The sequence below is a fragment of the Talpa occidentalis genome, unplaced genomic scaffold (assembly GCF_014898055.3).
Source record: "Talpa occidentalis isolate TD23 unplaced genomic scaffold, MPIMG_talOcc4v2.1 talOcc4.16, whole genome shotgun sequence".
In the NCBI taxonomy this organism is placed as follows: Eukaryota; Metazoa; Chordata; class Mammalia; order Eulipotyphla; family Talpidae; genus Talpa; species Talpa occidentalis.
The window spans coordinates 68,702,237-68,721,099 of NW_023601653.1; the positions used below are offsets into that span (position 1 = coordinate 68,702,237).

Below are 18,863 nucleotides of genomic sequence, written 5' to 3' on the forward strand. Positions count from 1 at the left end.
CCACTGCTCCCCTCATCAGTGTATTTCAGTAGATCCTCCTGTTCTGCTCCCTACTCTCACTGGTGAATCCTCTTATCCCCCACACCTCTGGCCTGTACCCCAGTTATAATAAACTGTTCCACTTCTAGTAATGATGAGCTATTTTATTATAGATATAAGTTCTTGTAAAATGAATAAAAAAGCACACAGTTTATGTCAAAGCCTTGGGAAGCTGCTTGACACTGAGGACTTGAGGCACCTGGGGGGAAGCCACATATCCAGGATGGTTCCATGAATGATAATCAGCCACTCCCCCTTTTCATTTCTTGGAGCTAGGTAATCCTCAGAATCTTTATATTCTGGAAGAATTTAGGTAGACTGGAGAGTCCTAAGAATGACTTACAGGGATTTTTTTAAAGCCAGCATTAATGAAAAAAATAATAATTCGATAAGGTGAAAAAAATGAGATGCCACAGATCTTGAAAACTTCGATCTATAGACTGAGAATCCCCGAAACACATCTGGGTTGATCAAAAGTCCAAGTTTAAGGCATGGAAAGAAGTGAAAGGAAGGGGCAGTGTTGCTAATGGTCAAGATCACATTGTGACTGGGGGGTTTATGTTGGAGATGGGCAAGGAATTGGAATTCTTTTACTCACCACACAGATGGTGAGAGTATTTTTTCCCCCTTTAAACATCAAGTGACTTAGTACTGTGGTTCATGTTTCTTAATCATCAAGGTGAACTGGAAACACATGGTGAGGTTTTATAGACACTTCTTCCCCCCTTACAGCTTGTTGGGGAACCAAACCTGAGGTGAAACGTCTGGGGTTTAAATTTCATTTTCATTGTCTATTTTATCATGAGCTGTAACTATCCTATCATTTAGAAGGACTGTTGTGTTCAGTCTTTCTATCTATAGAAGTTTTGTTTTAATCCAGTTTAGCTCACTTGAAAAAGTGTAGATGGTGACAATGCTAATAAAGAGAAGGGTTTACCTTCCACGGTTTGTTTGTTAGGAAGTGTCCTCAAGCTCTAGAATACTGGCAAGGAATTCATGAAGCCTGCCTTGGATGTTTTATTACTTCAAGCTCCCATTATCTAACCAGAGAGATTATAAGATATGCTCTTTCCAGGATTGCTCTTGATCCAAGTAGATTCAAGCATCTTTCATTTCTCATTCACATTCCTGGACATTACTCATGGGTCTTTATGTAATAATTTACTCTTTCTCCAAGTCTTTTCTGTTACATCAGAATTTTGTTTATTCCTTGGATTTAACCTTACAGAATATCCAAAGCAAAGGTGGGCTAGGAAGCACTAATTGAGGCCCACACATAGATATCTTTTAGGGTATATTAAATTTTCATTTTGCATGTCAGAATGAATATGAATCAGAGAGGGATTTTTATGTCAGGAATAAACAAACAGTCTGAATATTTTTGGTGAAGTTCTCATGAATAATGTCTCTTTTGCAATTTCCTCCCTTATCTTTTGCAATTTTTTTAAGTCTTTAGAAATTTTAGTCCCAAATGGACTTCTTCTTTTTAGGTGCACATTATTTTGAAAGTCTCTTTGCCTCTTCAGAGTGTTCAGCAGCGAGTTTCTGAGCTCTAGCCTTGAAAACACTTCAGGGTAGGGATACAAGAAACCTCTGGAAACCTTGTGAACAGAAGGAGCCCACATCATGGTGCCAGAAGGGCAATCCCAAGGTGAAGGTGCGCATTCCTTTACTCAGTTCCAGATAAAAGGGGGTAAAAGTGTGTAATAGATGATGAGTTGTCCGGGGAGAAGAGGCAGACAATGGGCACATTGAAGGGATGTCCTCTGTAGTAGGGTCATGAGAAGTTGAATGAAAGAATAAATCCTTCATGTAGAAACACTGGAGAGAGTAAGAAATCAACTATCCATGTGGGGGTAAGAAAGGTGGGTGCCAGGAGTAATGTTTTCATAAAGATGGGGAAAGCGTGGAGAATGTAATATTTAAGAAGAAAGAAGGAAATGAAAAGTACAGTCGGTTGTGGGTGAGTTTTGCCAGATAGTTTCGGATCTCAGAGATACTACCTGTTCACTGATTGTGAGGCAGTGTCTAACCTTCTTCTAGTATTAAGTTTAATACTCGGAGTCTTCATTTGTTTTTTTCATTGCTCCAAACTGCTTCGGAGGTAGGTATTCTTGGTCCCCGCATAACTGCATTTGTCTTCTTGGTCTGACAGAGAAAACCCTGTGGAGGTTCCAGGTGAGGCTGTGGGCTGGTGCTGGGGTTGGCATGGCGCTTCTCAGCGCTTGTTTCATTGGGAGCTGCCTGGGTAAGTGCTTCACCGAGAGGCCGCTTCCTGTGATCTCTTTCCCTGTGGTGTTCTACAGAGATTCCCAAGGGCATGTTCTCCTTCCTCTCCTCACATGTGAGCTCTTGCTTGGAATACATGCCTTCCCCGATTTATCTATGTCTTCCTCCTCTCTTTTCTCCATTACCTCCATTTTTAATAACTGACTTAACTTCCACCTAGTCAATCTGGTTTCTGTAGCATTTTCTCAGTCGTGATCTCACCAAGACACCATCCTCACTACATGGTCAGGAGTGACCTGTCCTCTCGGACCAAGCCCTCCACTGAGAATGTGGCCATAGTCAGAGTCCTTACAAGTGAGGCCTTTGATTTTCCCGTGAGCAGTAGGATCAGAACTCACCCCAATATTGACTGAGAGGTTTTTGCTATTAATCATACCATTTCCTATGAGATGGAAAAGTATTCGAATCAAATATTGGAGCTTTTTAGGAATGAAATATTCCTTCCCTGTTCAATTTGCCTCCATATAAATATTTCAAATTCATTTTGTGAGACGTCTCACAGAAACTTTTGCTCTGTAATCTACAATTTGGTTCTCTATTCAATAATAAGTTTATTCAAATATTTTTTAATAGTCTGGCAGGGGTGAGCTGTGATTTTTTTATGTCAAATGGGTCATGTTTGAACGTTCCTCTGAGATGGAACTAAATTTCACAGTTTTAGTAAAGCATATGTCATTACCATCAACATTATATTCTGCTTTACTTTTCATGGTCAAGAGAAAGAGAGAAAGGGTCTTGAAGAACAGCTGTGTCATTAATCAAGGGGCTGTAGAGAGTCTGGATCCAAGACGTCTGTAAAGAAAAAGGAGGAAATGTTGGACATATTGAAGTTGGTAGTAGGAATACAAGGAAGAAATGAGACCTGACAGAGAACAGGTCTTGCTTACTGTGGACACCTTATAAAATAATATTTAATGTCCTCTGAGACATTTACTGTGTTTTTAATGTTAAAGACCCCCCATGGTTGTTAATTGCCCTTGTGTTCTCCAGAAATTTTAGAAAATTTCCAAGTAACCTGAAAACTTGCTTCAGGATATAAAATCATGGAGAAGCGGGCAGCTAGTGAGTCAAAAATTCTCCTTGATGACTTCATCATCATCACTATGTGTTTAATTCAATTAGTTTAAGTGACTGATTCAGGTAGGAAACAGAATCTCTGCCCTACAACAGAGGGATTAAATTCCACTGGGGGGAAGAACCAAACATTAAAGTGCAGGCATCGACACAAACATGATAAGTGAATACAAGCAAGCAGTAATTCCAGGCAGTCTTCCTGTGTTTTCGTACAGAGAGCACTGACAGTGGAGAGAGCTAGCTTGGCACAGATTATAGAGCAAGGGGATTTTAGCACAAGAATGGATGGACAGTGACCCTTCTTCCTTGCAGGGACTTATCGTTTAACTCATGCCAGACTGTCTGAGATATGCACATCTTCAAATGTAACCATCAATGAGGGGACACGAGTGACAGGTAAGGTCATCCATAGTTTCACCAGCTCTCTCTTCTCAGAGACTCAGGATTGAACTCAAGATTGGTTCATCCTGTTTTTTTTTTTTAAACATTGCTTTTTTTTTTTTGGTAAGATTTATTTATTTATTTATTTATACAAGCACTGGGTACAGTCAGAAGCGCGGGAGGGTGAGAGAATTCACCAGAGCCAGAGCAGGGTGCAGAGCAGGCAGAAGGACTGAAGTACACTGCTGAGGGGAGCAGCGGGCAGCAGGAGAGGTCTGAGCGCCATGTAGGACACACCTCTGGTGGCCGGGGAGCAGCCGGGGATCGAACCGGCGCTGCAGAGGCTGTGGGCAGCTTTGCAACCTAGAGCTCAATCGCTGCGCCACCGGGGAGGCCCTGTGGGTTTTTTTTTTTTTTTTTAATTGACATACATGCTTGGTTATCTTGAAGATGTCACAAACTTAAGTGTTTATATCAGGCTCTAAATTTGGACTCACAACAATTCTTCCAGATCCTTGATTTCAGTAAGCACTATCACAGAATTTGCTCAAGCCAACTCTGAAAATTTTTCATAACAGTGTTTATTTAACATTATCTTCACCTTTATCAAATATATCACTATCTCTCCTTGATTTCAAAAGTTCTCCTTCGAATATTCACCTTCACCCCAAGTATTAGCTTTATTACAGGTCAGTTTGGATCTTGGAACATGACTCAGGTTCACACTCTAAAATACAGTCACAGCCTATGGGAGACTGAGGAGAGCAGAGCTCAGAATCAGGGTCAGCCTCACATATGTCTAGTGAAAAAATTCATATGGGGCCAAGTGCAGGCTGTCGTGGGCTTGTTTTTTCCAAGAGACGAAGTCCAAACAGATGGCTGAAACCACCTGATAATTGTCCTTCACTTTATGGCCGTTTCACCAGTGCAACCACCTCAAGTTCTATCCATATTGTAGCAGAAGACATAATGTCAACTTTTTAACTGGCTGAGTAGTATTCCTTTCCAATGCAGGGTATGTCCATTTTTATCTTTATTTGCTAAAATTTTGTTTTTCTTTGCCAAAGCTTTGTATGTTTTCATTTGGTTCATAGATGTTTGTATTTCCTTCTTGAAGCATTGTTTCATGTTTTCTTTAAAATTTTGTCAGATAATGCTAATTTCTTTGTTACTTGTGAAGGGCACAAGTTTACTTTCTTTTTAAAAAATTAATTTTGGTAACATTGTTCTCTTAGCATGAGGATTGATTTTCTATTGAAAGTAGACATTTTTGTGTCCAGTTTCACAAAATGTCTGGATCCTTTTAAACATTCAGTTCTTTTTTTCCTTAAGATTTACTTATTTATGCATATAAGAGCTGGGGTATAGGCCAAGGTGTGGGGGTGGGGTTTATGAGTGGATTCACCAGAGATAGAGTGGGGAGCAGAATAGGCAGATCTACTGAAATACACTGCTGAGGGGAGCAGCAAGTGAGACAGGAGACATCTGCACCATGTGGGTCACCTCCATGGTCAGGGAATCGAACTCGTGCTGTGGGAACTGGAGAAAGCTTGATAGTGCTGTCTTTAACTCCTGAGCCACCAGGGAGGACTCTTAAACCTTCAGTTCTAACCAGCTTTTATTGATGCTGCTCTGTCAACTATAGGGCCCTGCCTTGTAACTGCCTGATGTAGGTGGGCGCTTTGTCCTCTACCTGGTGGTGGGGACTCCTGTTACCCCTGCAGGAGTTGTGGATCCTAGTTTCATGAGGTCTCCCTTGGCACTTACTTTAAATAATGCACACAGTAAAATTTCTTTTCTCATGTTTCCCTGATATGGCCTCTGTCCATACAGGGAGTGTTGGGAATAGCAGTTGCTGCCCTAAGCACTGGAAGGCATTTGGTTCAAGCTGCTACTTCATTTCTGTTGAAGAGAAAACTTGGCCTGAGAGTGAGAAGAACTGCTCCGCGATGCAGGCTCACCTATTGGTGGTCACCACCGAGGAGGAGCAGGTGCTTTCTCTACAGAGTGGAGTCAGGGGTCCTGCAGGGTGTTTGTGGACTTCAGCTGGTTAAGGAGCAGGTTTTCAGTGTTTGGGATATTGGGGTACAGTGGGGGCTTTCCAAAAAAAAAGGTGGGAAAGGATAACTAATCTGTTTTCCTCCACACCTTCTGCTTCCATACAGTTAACCTCCCCCAGTAAGTTAGGGTGTTGGGGTTGAGTGACAAGATGAACTATTTCAGCCTGAAATGTCAGTTTATTATTTCAACATATAAATGTTTGCAAATTAACTTTTTAAGAGAAAAAAGTTATTAGTGAAATAAGGAAGATTCAGTCCTGAGGAATCACAGTTAAAAATCAAATGACATTAAAGAATCTGAAATTATGAAAGGAAAATGATTTAATCAACAAAATGTTTTACATGTATGAGCTTGAAGAGAGCCATTTCTTAGTGAAAAAAATGAGAGGAAGTGAGTGTGAGATGAGAATGCATTGTGAGTATGGAAGAAATCACTTTCATATAAATTGATAAATTGATCACAACTATATTCTGTGCATTTGTGTCCCTACTAATTTATCTGTAGAAATCCTAACCCCAAAATGTACTGCTATTAAGCGATGTTTGGTAATAATTGTGGGGCCTCATGAGTGGGAGGAGTGTGCTACAAGACAGACCCATGCAATTACCTGGTTCCTTCTACCTTAAGAGGACACAGAAGAAGTTGCCATCTGTGAGCCAGGAAGCAGGTGACCTTCACCTAGCCATGCTAGTACCCTGGGGCTTCTCATCTCAGGAGTATGAGAAATGAACTTCTCTATGAGCTACTGAAGCTGTTGTAGTAGCTTGAACTGATTAAGACCAACGTCATTCTCACAAGTGATGTCTTGGCCTGCACTGCTCAGCCAGAGAAGACCTAGACTCCTGGGCAGGGTCCCATGTGGCTCTTCCTGCATCCCCTCCTTTTCTTCTCTTCTCCCTGAGGCCACAAGCTCACTCCAGCCTGAGTCCTCTCAAGATAACAGCACCTTTTTTTTCTCCCTTCAGAATTTCATCATCCAGAACTTGGATACAAAATCTGAATATTACATTGGGCTATCTGACAGGGACAGGCCATTACACACAAATAAAAGACACTGGAAGTGGGTTGATCAGACACCATACAATGAAAGTGCCACGTGAGTATGGAATTAGATACGGGAATCCTGAGTCCTGGTCATGCAGGTGTTTTTAGGGTGCACAACACTCAGATTAAAATCAAATAGTTTACTCTTCTTTCATCTTTGGGTATAGGTTAAATAATAATTTTTATATTGCTGTAATTGTCACAAGAAGGACTCTGAGAAGAACATGTTATTATTTCTCCCCCTGTAGAACTTAGGAATGGGAGCTCAGAGAATGCAGAAACCTTAGTCAAAGTTTTCTAGCCAAAGCAACTAATGCAGGTCAAACTATATCAGTTTGACCACAGGATAATTGATACAGATAAGAGTGAGTTACCTCAATATTTCTGATCATGAAACATCATCGAATTTCAAAATAAAGACCCAGAACACTCCCAATATTACATCATTGTTTTTATTCATTCGTCCATTTATTTTTCATGCCACTTGTTCCAGTCCAGGATGCAGGTGACTGAGCCATTCCTGGCAGCTCAGAGCACAAGGAGGAAAACAACCCTGGGCAGGAGACCCTTCCACCTAGGAGTGTGTGCGCACACGTCCCATACCCTCCTCAGCCCCCACTCCCTCTACCCACTCCCTCAGATGGGACAACACCCTTGGGGGGTGAGAGTGTAACAGGGTGGTCCCTGTCCTATAACAAGAGGACACCAGAGCACCTCGTGCCAATCCACACAGATAGAAGGAAAACATGTAAACTCCACGTAGACCGTGGCTCAGTCAGGATTTCCCATGTTTCATTATCAATATTTTAATGAAATGATGGTTTGGAGGACAGGCTGTGCATTGATACTGGGGATCAGGAGGAAACCTTTTTTCATTAATGGCGTGTGGATTTTCCATGTCCCAGGAACAGGACATACAATGGACAGAGAGAAGGAGCCTCTGGAGCATGTAAGGGGAGGATGCGTAATGCAGTGAAATGACACAGTCCTGGGGGATGTGGGCTCAGTTTTCAAGGGCAATACCAGAGAGACACAGATGGAGGAAGCTGCATGGGGAGCAGGGAGGAAGGCTTTGGCATGTCTGACCACGACCTCCACGCAGCTCAGTGGCATCCTCTGCTTCACTGTTGGTTTTCAAGCACAGTGTGAAGAAACATACTGGTCCTTTTTATCTCTTTCAGGTTCTGGCTCTCAGGTGAACCCAATAGTCACAATGAGCGCTGTGTTTTGCTACATTTTCATTCATTAACAAAAAAATGGGGCTGGAATGATGTGTTTTGTGATGGACATTACAAGTCAATTTGCAAGATGACAAAGATCTACTTCTCAGCTGAAAAGTCTCTATCAGCATGTGCTTGAACTGGCACCCACTGCCCAGAGAGAGCTAATCTGTTATTGTTCATGTGTGTGTCTTCTAGAAGAGATTTCCATCAAATTTTTCTGTCACCTGTCGCTCTTGTGATAGATTCGGTGTGCACATTTGTCATTTATTCATAAAGTAGATGAATATCTATGAGAATTTTCCACGTGTGGAACCTAACTGGAGAGGACTTCTGTTTTTACTTTGAGATCTATCCCATATTATTAAATGATTCACAAATCAGATAGCATTTGTCTAGCAAGTAGCAAGGTGCTGTAAGCATGCACCAAAATGGAGGGTGTCTATAGACCAGAGAGGGTGGGACAGGTATGAGGAAGCGAAGATTATTTCAGGCAGCCGGGCGGGGTTGGGGTGGGGGTGGGGGTGTCTTATCTTACAGATGAATGAGTTTAAGATTACACTTTGGGAAAGGTTGAAACTGGAATTAGATTAAGTATTGAGTTGGGGCACCCCCTTGCTCCACTGTGACCATGAATGACTCCATTTTGGCTCCATTGTTTCTGTTTTTAAAATCCCGCAGTCTTGATTTGTCTCTCAGCCTCACTGAGGGTTTTGATCTAAATTTAAGGTATCAGCACCCCTCCTGGCTGCCAATTCTCACAGTTCTAACTGATCTCCCTTGTGGTGTTCATAGGTCATTTATATTACAATCCTAGCAGGGAGACAGAGGGGTGCCCCAGGACCCCCAAACTTGCACACTCATTCTGCTATCCACTGCATAAAGACAAAGCATACTCTTAGTGTGCAATTCTCTAATAGAATTGGTCTGCATAGAGAGAGAAGAAAGGACAATAGAATCCCCAAAACACCCAAATCCATCCCCTAAAGGTAAATGCCAAGGCAAACAGGGATGGCCCAAAGCAGGGCTGCTGAGGCCTGAAGCTTGCCACAAATCTAAGGCACATTCTGGGGTTGGGGAACATATGGGAAAAGAGGGCCAAGTGAGTCGGGGACACAGGAGCAAAATCAAAATACAAATCGAGGTAACACCTGGCATTGTCAGCCTCCCCATGGATCTTTCACCCACATGCACCTATCAAGTGTCTCTATGTATCTCTCCCCCATGTCCAAACATTCCAGATGCAAGTCCAAAGCTGTGACACAAGCCCCTCCTTCACATTTTCTGCTCCAGGATTTCCTGTGTGTTTCCTCCTGAGCCCTCTGCCCTCTGTGCCGTATAACTCTGCCCCTCAGTAGGTGAGGCAGGGAAACATAGAACCACCATTTTTGTGGAGATACTCCTGTTACATCAGCTTCTGGTTCACATTCTTTAAATTGGTTCTTCTTACTCCATCTCCCAGGTCTGGATTCAACTGGGCCTTCTGCTTGGGGGTCGGTGCTGCACACATGCAGTTATAGCTTTGGAGGGAATACAGTGTCCAGAGAGATTATATGCCATAAATAGGATAATTTTCAATGCTTTGAATAAGTTCAAAGCCAAGGTTCTGAGGACCCAGACCCATGAAGGAAGACCCTGCTAAAACAGTCACCTTCTCAGTGAAATGGCTTACTCAGTGATCTTATGGAACTGAGTTTCCATAACAAGTGTTAACCCAGGTAACCATGTGGTGTAGATTATAGCACAGACAACTCCTTGCTTAGCAAATAGAGTCAAGGTCTAGAAAAACCTTGATAAGAGAGTCTAGATATTTCTCTTGGGCAGCTATTGTTTTCACAGTAGATTCTGTAATGTCTTCAAGCAGAAGACTGCAAGCTAATGAGACCCTTCATGGGACCGATTACAGTTATGGAAGCCTGTGCAGATTAAGGGTCTATAACTTTCACAGGCAGTTTGGTTCTGGTTGCCTTTGCCTTTTCTTTGTGTAGAACTGAGAATGCAAGTTTTCTCCATTATGGTTTTCAGCCAGAGACAGGCAAATGGACTCCTGGGATTAGGAGTGTAACCTAATAGGTAGGGGTCCATATTTTTCCAGAGAACCGGAGTATTGGAAGAATTTGTGATAAGCAGAACTACAGAATGAACTTAGTGTCAAATCCAACAGTCTGGGAGGTTTCCCCCTTTGGAAGTGGCCTGAACAATATGGATGGGGCTTTATCATACCAGAGCTGTGCCCAAGTGAAGTAAAGAAAGAGGAAAAGAAAAGGAGTTTATGTACAAAGTCTTGATCTGGCATCTTGGGTGGACACTGTCTCCAAGATGTCAGTCTCTCCTCCTCTTGTCAACTTGGTTGACAAGGCTCCAGTGTGTGTGGATGTCACGTGGAGCCCTTGTTAGCTATAGGGTAGGAACCCTAGTTCAAGTCTCTGAAGCTTAGCTGCCATCTGGGTGGTAAGGGGCACCTGGTATCATCCCTTACAAGGAGATTCAAGGACAACCTCTGTTCTCAGTCATTGAAAATCCGGTGGAGCAATAAAACTGGAAATATTCATTTGGAGTTGTAGCCAGATATTTGAGGAACTAAAAGAATTCAGCATCCAGTTATGAGATTTTACCTGTAGTACTTATACAAAGAGAATAGAGTTTTCTTGCCATAATCAAAATAATACTCAACTAAGTTTCCAAAGTTCTGTAGGGATTAGGTAGAGAGAAAAAGAAAATATTTTGTTGATTTTTTCAGCCATATACTTTACTATTTGCTGTGAGTGATACATAGTTTAAGACAAAAGATCCTCTCAAGGTCAGAGCACTTTTATGATCTTAACACTATGATCTTAAAGTTATCACAGGTCTGTATTCTAGAGAACTTGTCAAAGTCCTGCCCATGATTGTCCTTGGAGATCAAGCACTCTAGCAGACTAGAACTAACTGTGCCCCTTAGAAATGGTGAGAAATCCAGAGAGCTCAACAAGGTTAGTGGGCGCCATACTGTGTCCTTGTCCCTGAATGCCACGGGGTATTTGCTCGGGTCCCATAACTGCCACCAAACTGTTAAAATCAAAATCCACAAATTTAGAGATGTAATGGATGTCATTAAGTTATTTATGAGTCAGGCTGCATCCTGGCTAGTAGGCAGGGAGACACAGTCCAGGGAGCCCTTCTGTTGACACCTGAGAGACCCCGATCCTCCTAAATTTTGTCTGATTGCCAGGTCAGGTAATGATGTAATTATATGATGTAATTCCTCCATCTGTCTGGATTTTCTCTTTGTGGGTTGATCAAAAGCAAAACAATCCCCACCACTACTTTTCATTTCTCTTAGAGTTTTATTCCTTGTAACTGAAAGCTTAGTAGGGTGTAACACATCTTCGTGGAAGAGAAGTTCAGTTTGGCCAATAAGTCTCTTAGGGCCTCTTAACATTTTCTCTTAGGTCTTGGCTTGTCATTTAACACCATTGCACTGGTAGAAGGAAATCAGGGGTGGAACTTTAGAGACTGAGAATTAAGAGAATTAGAAGCTGAAGTTAACACTGGTGAGTTGACATAGATTTCCTTTCCTCAGGTGTTCTAGTAATTTTTGTAGAATGTGGGTCTTAACAGGCTTTATTAGCTTTTAGGGAAGTGTTCTTAAGGTAAAAGCAAACGACTGCTACATGCAGAACTATTCCAAGAAAGTGTTTATTGTTGCCTTATTTGGCAGATATATTGACATCCATACATAAGACATACCTTAGAATTTTGGGCTGTATTCATCTTTTTTTTTTCATTAAGTTACAATGCTTTTTTTTTTTTTTTTTTGCTATTGAAAACAAACATAGACCTTAAGTCTACCAACACTGCAGTTAGTTTTGTTCAACCTGCCACTTAGTAAATGGAAGAGGAGCAGAAGCTCTGTGATTTGCCCAGTGCTGAGGAAAATGCTTCTTCCCAAGAGGAAATAAATAATCACTGGGGATGACTTGACCCCCACCCCTTAAGGGGAAGACAGTGGAGAAGGGGAAACTGCTGTTCCAAATCACCTTTCTCCCCAGACCTGGGGTGAGGTGAGGTTATAAGGCTTTGAGACTGGGGTGTTTCTATGTTCCCCATATTCTGGGTTGGGAGTAAGTCACACATGTGCTTTTCCCTTACACATCTGTACATAGGGCATGCATCTCATTTTCCTTAAGTCTCTGCCCCTGGGCATATAATGAAGCAATGGTAGAATTAGGTTACTCCTGTCACCTGTCTCTCACAGAATTTTAGGAACTCTGTGCCAGGAACCAAGGGTCACAGTAATGCTCTTAACTTTATTGAATTGTATTTCATTTTACAAAACATTCATAATTTGTTAGTCATTTTTCTTTTGGTAGGTAACTTTTAAGTTCTTTCTAGGGTTGACATATTATGAATAAAGTTGTTATAAATTTTGATACATCTTTTTGTGGACATGTGTTTTTATTTCTCTTGAATATATACCTAGACATGGAATATATATTTAGATTATCACAATTGTCTCCCTGTCCTAAAAATGCTCAGTGTTCCAAATATTCATCTCTTTCACCTGCATTTGACACCTGGCCACCTCTGATCTTTTAAATTTCTGTAGTTTGGCCTTTTGCAGAGTGTCACAGCTTTGGAATCATAAAGTGTATGTCTTTTTCAGACTGATTTATTTCACCTAGTAGTATGCATTTAAGATTCTGCCACGTCTTTTTGTGTCTTGATAGCTCATTTCTTTTTATCAAAGAAAAATATTCTATTGTATGGATATACCACAATTTGTTTATTTGCTGAAGGACATCTTGGTTGCTTCCAATTTTTGACAATTGTAAATTAAATGGCTATAAGCATTAATTTTGTGGGTTGATTTCATTTCCCTATCCCGTTCATAGGTTTGTCTGGGTGACTTGCGCTGGTCATTGGGATCAGCGCAGATCCAGTATACACATTATCCGAATGCACTATCTGAAATACGACATGTCTCAGCTTACAAGGAGTTGCTCTATGATTGTAGGCTCCAGAATGAAAAAGTGCTCAGAGAAAAGCCAGAGTTACAATCAGCCTGAAGCAGATACTAAGCCCACATGTAATGTGAATGAAAAAAAATGTTGTAAACACAAAAAATTTAGAATGATTAGTACAGTGTAATCCAGTTAGAAAATGACTTACTCTTGGGAAATAGATACTCTTACTCTTGAGAAATAGATTAAGGTAGGTATTTTGCTTCTCCTTATGAGCCTAGGTTGCTAAGACCATTAGTTCTAGTTGTTATTTGATTGAAATTTGTAAGGATTAGCTCTTCTTCCTTTCCCCTCTTTTTTGGTGTATCCCTTTTCCTTTATTTACTAAATAAAGTATTAAGTGGCACAGGGCAAGGTAGATATCTGTCATAGGGTGGTGTGGGATAAAAACAGTGCTCTGGTGCAGGTTTTCAGATCTCAGATTGGGTAAGAGGGTGATGATGCAGTTGGCTGGCAAGGTAATGGTGTTGGAGTCCAGGAAGAATGAAGAGAATGTGGCTTCAGGGGTGGAAAAATGTTCTGACACAGGAACCAGAGCCTGAGGATGCTTAGGAGTGTGTCCGTACTTGACAATGACCTGGTGTAGGGTATAAGAAATAATCCGGTATGAGGTGCTGGTGCCTGACAGGTGAAGAGGGCATCAGTGTATAGTGTGGTCATGTGGCAGGGGCACAAGCAGGGTGAAGATGGGGTCCTTGCTGGCAAGTGGAAGACCTAGCAAGGGATGGCAGGGCCCAAGCAGGGTGAGGGAAGTTGTCTATGTGGAGAGTAGATCTGGTCTGGGTTCAGAGGTAGAGCAGGATAAGGAGATGGTCCAAGTGGTGGGGTTGCCCCATGTGGGGCATCGGACTCCAGGCAGGATGAAGTAGGCCATCTGCACTTAGGCTGACCTTGCAGAGGGTATTGGAGGCTAAATGGATTAAAGATGGACTTCACATAGGGGCTGGGGAGCAAGCCTCAGAAATCAGAATGCAGGCAGAGTAAGTAGGGTTTTCCTATGGAGGGTCGAGTCACAGAAGACATCAGACCTGGACAAGGTGAAAGGACATTCATGGGTCTTGACTGACCCAAGCAGAATGAAGAGATGATCAACAATAGTGGGCATCTGGACAGAGGAGGCAGAGCCTATCAGGGTGAGAAGGGCATTACAGTCAGGGAGGGAGAAGCAGCAAAGGTAGAATACTGGTTAATTGCAGGGGATTGATCAAACAGGTAAATAAGTTCAAGGTTATAGAAACAACTTTCTTATTGTCACAGAGGGACTTAGGACATGGGGAGGGAGAAACTGGAATAAACTCTTTAGTGTTTGATTGGAATTAGAGATACTGGTGTAAGCTCATGGTTTTCAATATATTTAGGTTAGACATGAATATAGAGGTAAAGAGTGTGTGTGTGTGTGTGTGTGTGTGTGTGTGCGCGTGCATGTGCGGGGCGGTGGGGATGTTATGCAAGAGAGAAAAGAGATAAGTGGAGGAGATTAAAAAAGAGGACTGTTGAGGGGAGAGTGATATCTGGGGTATGAGCTGTGAGCATATTTGTGGGAAGATTCTGCAAGAAGGATGTAATTTTTGGAGCATTTTCCTCCTGGTCCTGAAAAAAAAAAAAAAAAGTCACGTTTAGTATCGTAGGGTAAGGTAAAAAAGTATCAGGCTTTTCTGCCCTCCCGCCATTAGGATTGATGATGGAAACCTGTGGTCCTGAATGCATGCCTGATGGCGGGCTCCTGGAGTAGGGTGTGGGCATGCATAATGGATACACCGGGGCTAAGACTGGGCTTATAAGGCTGGCGTCATGGGGACAACAGCAGAGCGAAAGGAGCAGAGAAGCAAAGGTCACGAGGGAACGGCAGAGAGCCCAGGAAGCGTGAAGACTTGCTGTGGGCTGGGTGGCCTGCCAGCCTCCTGGCTCCCTGGGACCACTACCTGCCTGTAAATCCCAATAAAGCCTGAAAAAGCCACTCAGGGCTGCAGGACACCTTCTTTACCCGGTCAGCCCAAATCTTAGAGATCCTGCACTGTGCCCTTCTCGCCACTGCAAGTATTCAGTTTATCGCCTTCTGAATTATGATTTTATTGTATAATCCTAACTGTTGAGGACTAAAGTTTATCTCTCTCTTGCCTTTTGGGCATGCAGGGGAGAGAGAAGGGTGAAATAAACATCAGTAGGGAGAGTGGCTTTCAGGAGTTGCTGGAAGTGATTGCGGCGAAATGAGTGAGGTTTCATGATGGAGTTCATTAAGATCCAGAGGGAGAGCAGAGAGCGCTGAAAAGCAGCTTGAGAAGACGTGGGATCTAAATTTTACTTCTCCACTGGGTTACAGGATGGTGACTCAGAAGTGGGAAGGCTGTCTGACATGTGAGTTCTTGTCAGAAATCCCTTTAGAACATGGTGCAAAAATTTACCTGATTCGCCACAAGTGAAAAGAATGTGACATGAGTGAGCACGTGCTGAGACTGATCCTCAAATAATTTTGCTTGCATGTGGATACACACAAATGCTTGAATTTAGTCTTGAATTAGTCTTGCTTTTGACTTCAACAACATTGTTCTATGGAAAGTTCTCTCTGGCTGCTTAATTCCTCCTTTTCTTTTCCTTCCTGTTTCCCCAGTCATTTGATTTCCTATTTTTCTCACATTTGCTAGAATCTGTTTAAAGCTTAATTCTTAAATGTGCTGGTGCTGGACCCTGGGCCACAGCTGAGGTTAATAAATCTCATGCGCTGTCTCTGGGGGTTCCTCGCTCATCTGGTGCCTCTAGATGTGTGATAGGAAGTATAAGTCACCACCGTATTTGGTCATTTTAAGGAAGAAACGAAAAGGATCTTTTGTAGAGAGCAGAAGTTTTCTTCTCAAAATGACCACAGAGATCACGTATGCTGAAGTAACCTTCAAAAATGAATCCAAGTCTTCAGGCACCAAATCAGAGGCACCTAGAGGTAAGAAAGATTTTCTGAGGGTCAGATTTAATGATGTGATGAAAGAGGAAGAGATAATATTGTGTACTAATCATGGGCGCTGCTAGCTTCTGGATCTCTGGTGGGCAACAGTTGGGAAATAGAGGATTCTCAAAAGGTTGAGTTGCCTGAAAATAAGCAGTAAAGGGTTGTACAGTTGTGCTAGAACAAAAGTGAGACAGGAGAAAATCACCACAGTCTTGAGCTGAGGAGCGTGCTGATGTGCTGAGAAGCTGTGGCCTCCATGCCTTCGGAGGCCGAGGGAGACTGCAGTCAAGAGCTTAGCTCAGGTCTTGAAACCATTGGCTCAGAGACAGGGGCCGTAAGTGAATAGTGGGCTTTGTTCCTTGATCAGCAGGAGGGGAACATTTTGTTTGTTTTTTTAATCAAATTTTATTGATTTGCCATTCATTTACATAATTATATAATTTCAGAAGTTTAACTGCATACTTCAGTATGTGCACATAATTTACTCACCTACTCCCAAATTTCAGTGCCAACCCACTATCACATTGCCCCTCTGATCCCTCTCCCTTTTCCCCTCTCTCTGGTAACCACCAGAATTTTTTTGTCTTGTTTTGCTAGTTTGTTTTCTTTGGTTAATGTAGGGTAAAGAAAATATCAGGCTTTTCTGCCCTTCCGCCATCAGGATAGATGATGGATCCTTGTCCTGAATGCATGCCTGATGGTGGGCACCTGGAATAGGGTGTGGGCATAGGTAGATGGGATTCAGCTGAGCTAAGACTGTGCTTTTAAGGGCGGCGTCACGGGGGGACGCCAGCAGCACCAGCACCAGCAGCAGCAGCCGCCGCAGCCGAAGCCGAAGCCGAGAAGCAGCAGAACGAACGCTAGAGAGCCCAGATAGAGTGAGGACTTGCTGGGGGCTGGGAGGCCTGCCAGCCTCCCAGCCCCCCAGCCAGCACCCCTGCCTGCCATATGCCTGGTGAACCCCAAATAAAAAACCTGCAAAACTACTGAGGACTCTGACTCCTCCTTTACCCGGTCTGCATGGGATCAGAAAACCTGCACTGTATCCAGTCCTGCCCCTTACAATTGGCGTATGTCGGCAAGATCCATGCAGACGGGTATTGGAGCCCTCCGAAGACCTGGAGGGACTAAGGAGAACAGACTTTGCCTGTGACGACGCTGGAGGCACCATGGCGGTATAGAAGATGGATACGTCCACGAGCTATAGGATGAGACCTGGTGTGAAGGAGACGCCCGAAAGGACCAGCCAACGACACCGGAAAGGACCAGCCAACGACACCGGATAGGACCAGCCAACGACACCGGAAAGGACCAGCCAATGACCCCTGAGGCAGCAGGCCATTGCTGAAGCAGGGAGAGGCCAATGGACTGATAGACTGATGAACTGATGATTTTGGACTGACAATCCCGCCAGAAGGCGGAGGACCTTAGCAGGTTATGTTTATTTTTTGAGAATCTGGGGGTGGCCAGTGGGCCTAGATGGCCAAAAGCAGCCTGTGTATGCCCAGTGGCCAGGTGGAGGAGAAAAGCCAACTAAGGTGGCAAAAGCTGGTACTGATGCTAAGTTGAGAAGCCCTAAAGCGGCTGTTAAGCAGCCTGGGTATGCTGAAGCCCTGTGAGTCTCGTAAAATCACCTATGGGTGATGCCCTGCTCATTCTTGAGTGAGGGTGAGGAGCTGAGGAGCCCGTCCTTGTGGGACGGGTGGGGAATGTGGCTTGGGGTGGAGCCCAAGCCAAATGCAAAGTTTGGATCCCCAACCCATGTGCTTGTGCAGTGGGTTGGCTTGAGAGCAGGGGTCTGTGAGTCGCATGGGTGGCCATGAAGGCCGAGTGTTGGAGCGACTGCAGACAGAAACCCTGAGGGTTGGCGATTACCCCCAACAGAATAAAATTGCCAATCCCAGAGCTAGTGCATCCTGGGGGTGGATGCTGTGTGTGACTTGTAGCTGAGACTACAGCCAGAGAAGGCCAGGAAGCCTGACGGCTCCTGGTGTGTTATAGCAGATGCCGTGTGTGATTTCCCCTCCCTCGTATGAGCAGTGCCTTCGGCAGCAGATTTGGTGGCTCATCTGCTGGTACCAATAATTGTCTTTTGCACTTGGTTGGTGCCCTGCCTGGACTTATTTGTGTTCTGTTGTATTTTGTTATGTTGTATTTTGTTATTTGATGTATTTGCTTTTGTGGGCCATGGCTGCATTGTTTGTTTGCTTAGAAAATTGTGTATATATGTATAGACTGTATGGCAGAAAACCCTGAGGGGGTGGACTGTAGGGTAAAGAAAATATCAGGCTTTTCTGCCCTTCCGCCATCAGGATAGATGATGGATCCTTGTCCTGAATGCATGCCTGATGGTGGGCACCTGGAATAGGGTGTGGGCATAGGTAGATGGGATTCAGCTGAGCTAAGACTGTGCTTTTAAGGGCGGCGTCACGGGGGGACGCCAGCAGCACCAGCACCAGCAGCAGCAGCCGCCGCAGCCGAAGCCGAAGCCGAGAAGCAGCAGAACGAACGCTAGAGAGCCCAGATAGAGTGAGGACTTGCTGGGGGCTGGGAGGCCTGCCAGCCTCCCAGCCCCCCAGCCAGCACCCCTGCCTGCCATATGCCTGGTGAACCCCAAATAAAAAACCTGCAAAACTACTGAGGACTCTGACTCCTCCTTTACCCGGTCTGCATGGGATCAGAAAACCTGCACTGTATCCAGTCCTGCCCCTTACAGTTAAACATTGGTAATTATCTTTCACTTTCTGTTTTTTTTCACTTAGCATAATCACATCATGTTCCACTTATGTTGTTGCAATGACACATTTTTAA

At 43.5% G+C, this 18,863-nt stretch overlaps 2 protein-coding genes across 2 annotated transcripts in view; both read left to right on the forward strand.

Annotated features, from left to right (window-relative positions):
* Positions 1–2,247: 2,247 nt before the first annotated feature.
* On the forward strand, positions 2,248–8,247 carry LOC119247041 (C-type lectin domain family 4 member A-like). Its single transcript, XM_037513266.1, has 4 exons — positions 2,248–2,287; positions 5,617–5,774; positions 6,810–6,940; positions 8,070–8,247. The coding sequence occupies exons 1-4, from the start codon at positions 2,248–2,250 to the stop codon at positions 8,245–8,247; spliced, it is 507 nt and encodes a 168-aa protein (XP_037369163.1).
* Positions 8,248–15,654: 7,407 nt separating this feature from the next.
* The window catches only part of LOC119247752 (C-type lectin domain family 4 member A-like), a 72,905-nt gene continuing 69,696 nt past the window's right edge, over positions 15,655–18,863 (forward strand). The window contains exon 1 of the mRNA XM_037514405.2: positions 15,655–16,046. Within this exon, the coding sequence (XP_037370302.1) occupies positions 15,869–16,046 (178 nt within the window). The 5' untranslated portion in view covers positions 15,655–15,868. The remainder of the gene's footprint in view (positions 16,047–18,863) is intronic.

Excerpts from the sequence above, each read along its gene's own strand:
- LOC119247041 (XM_037513266.1), top strand. The coding sequence starts at position 2,248 with ATGGCGCTTCTCAGCGCTTGTTTCATTGGGAGCTGCCTGG. Across the intron at positions 2,288-5,616 it reads TTTCATTGGGAGCTGCCTGG|GGAGTGTTGGGAATAGCAGT; the intron begins GTAAGTGCTTCA and ends CTGTCCATACAG. Across the intron at positions 5,775-6,809 it reads TCACCACCGAGGAGGAGCAG|AATTTCATCATCCAGAACTT; the intron begins GTGCTTTCTCTA and ends TTCTCCCTTCAG.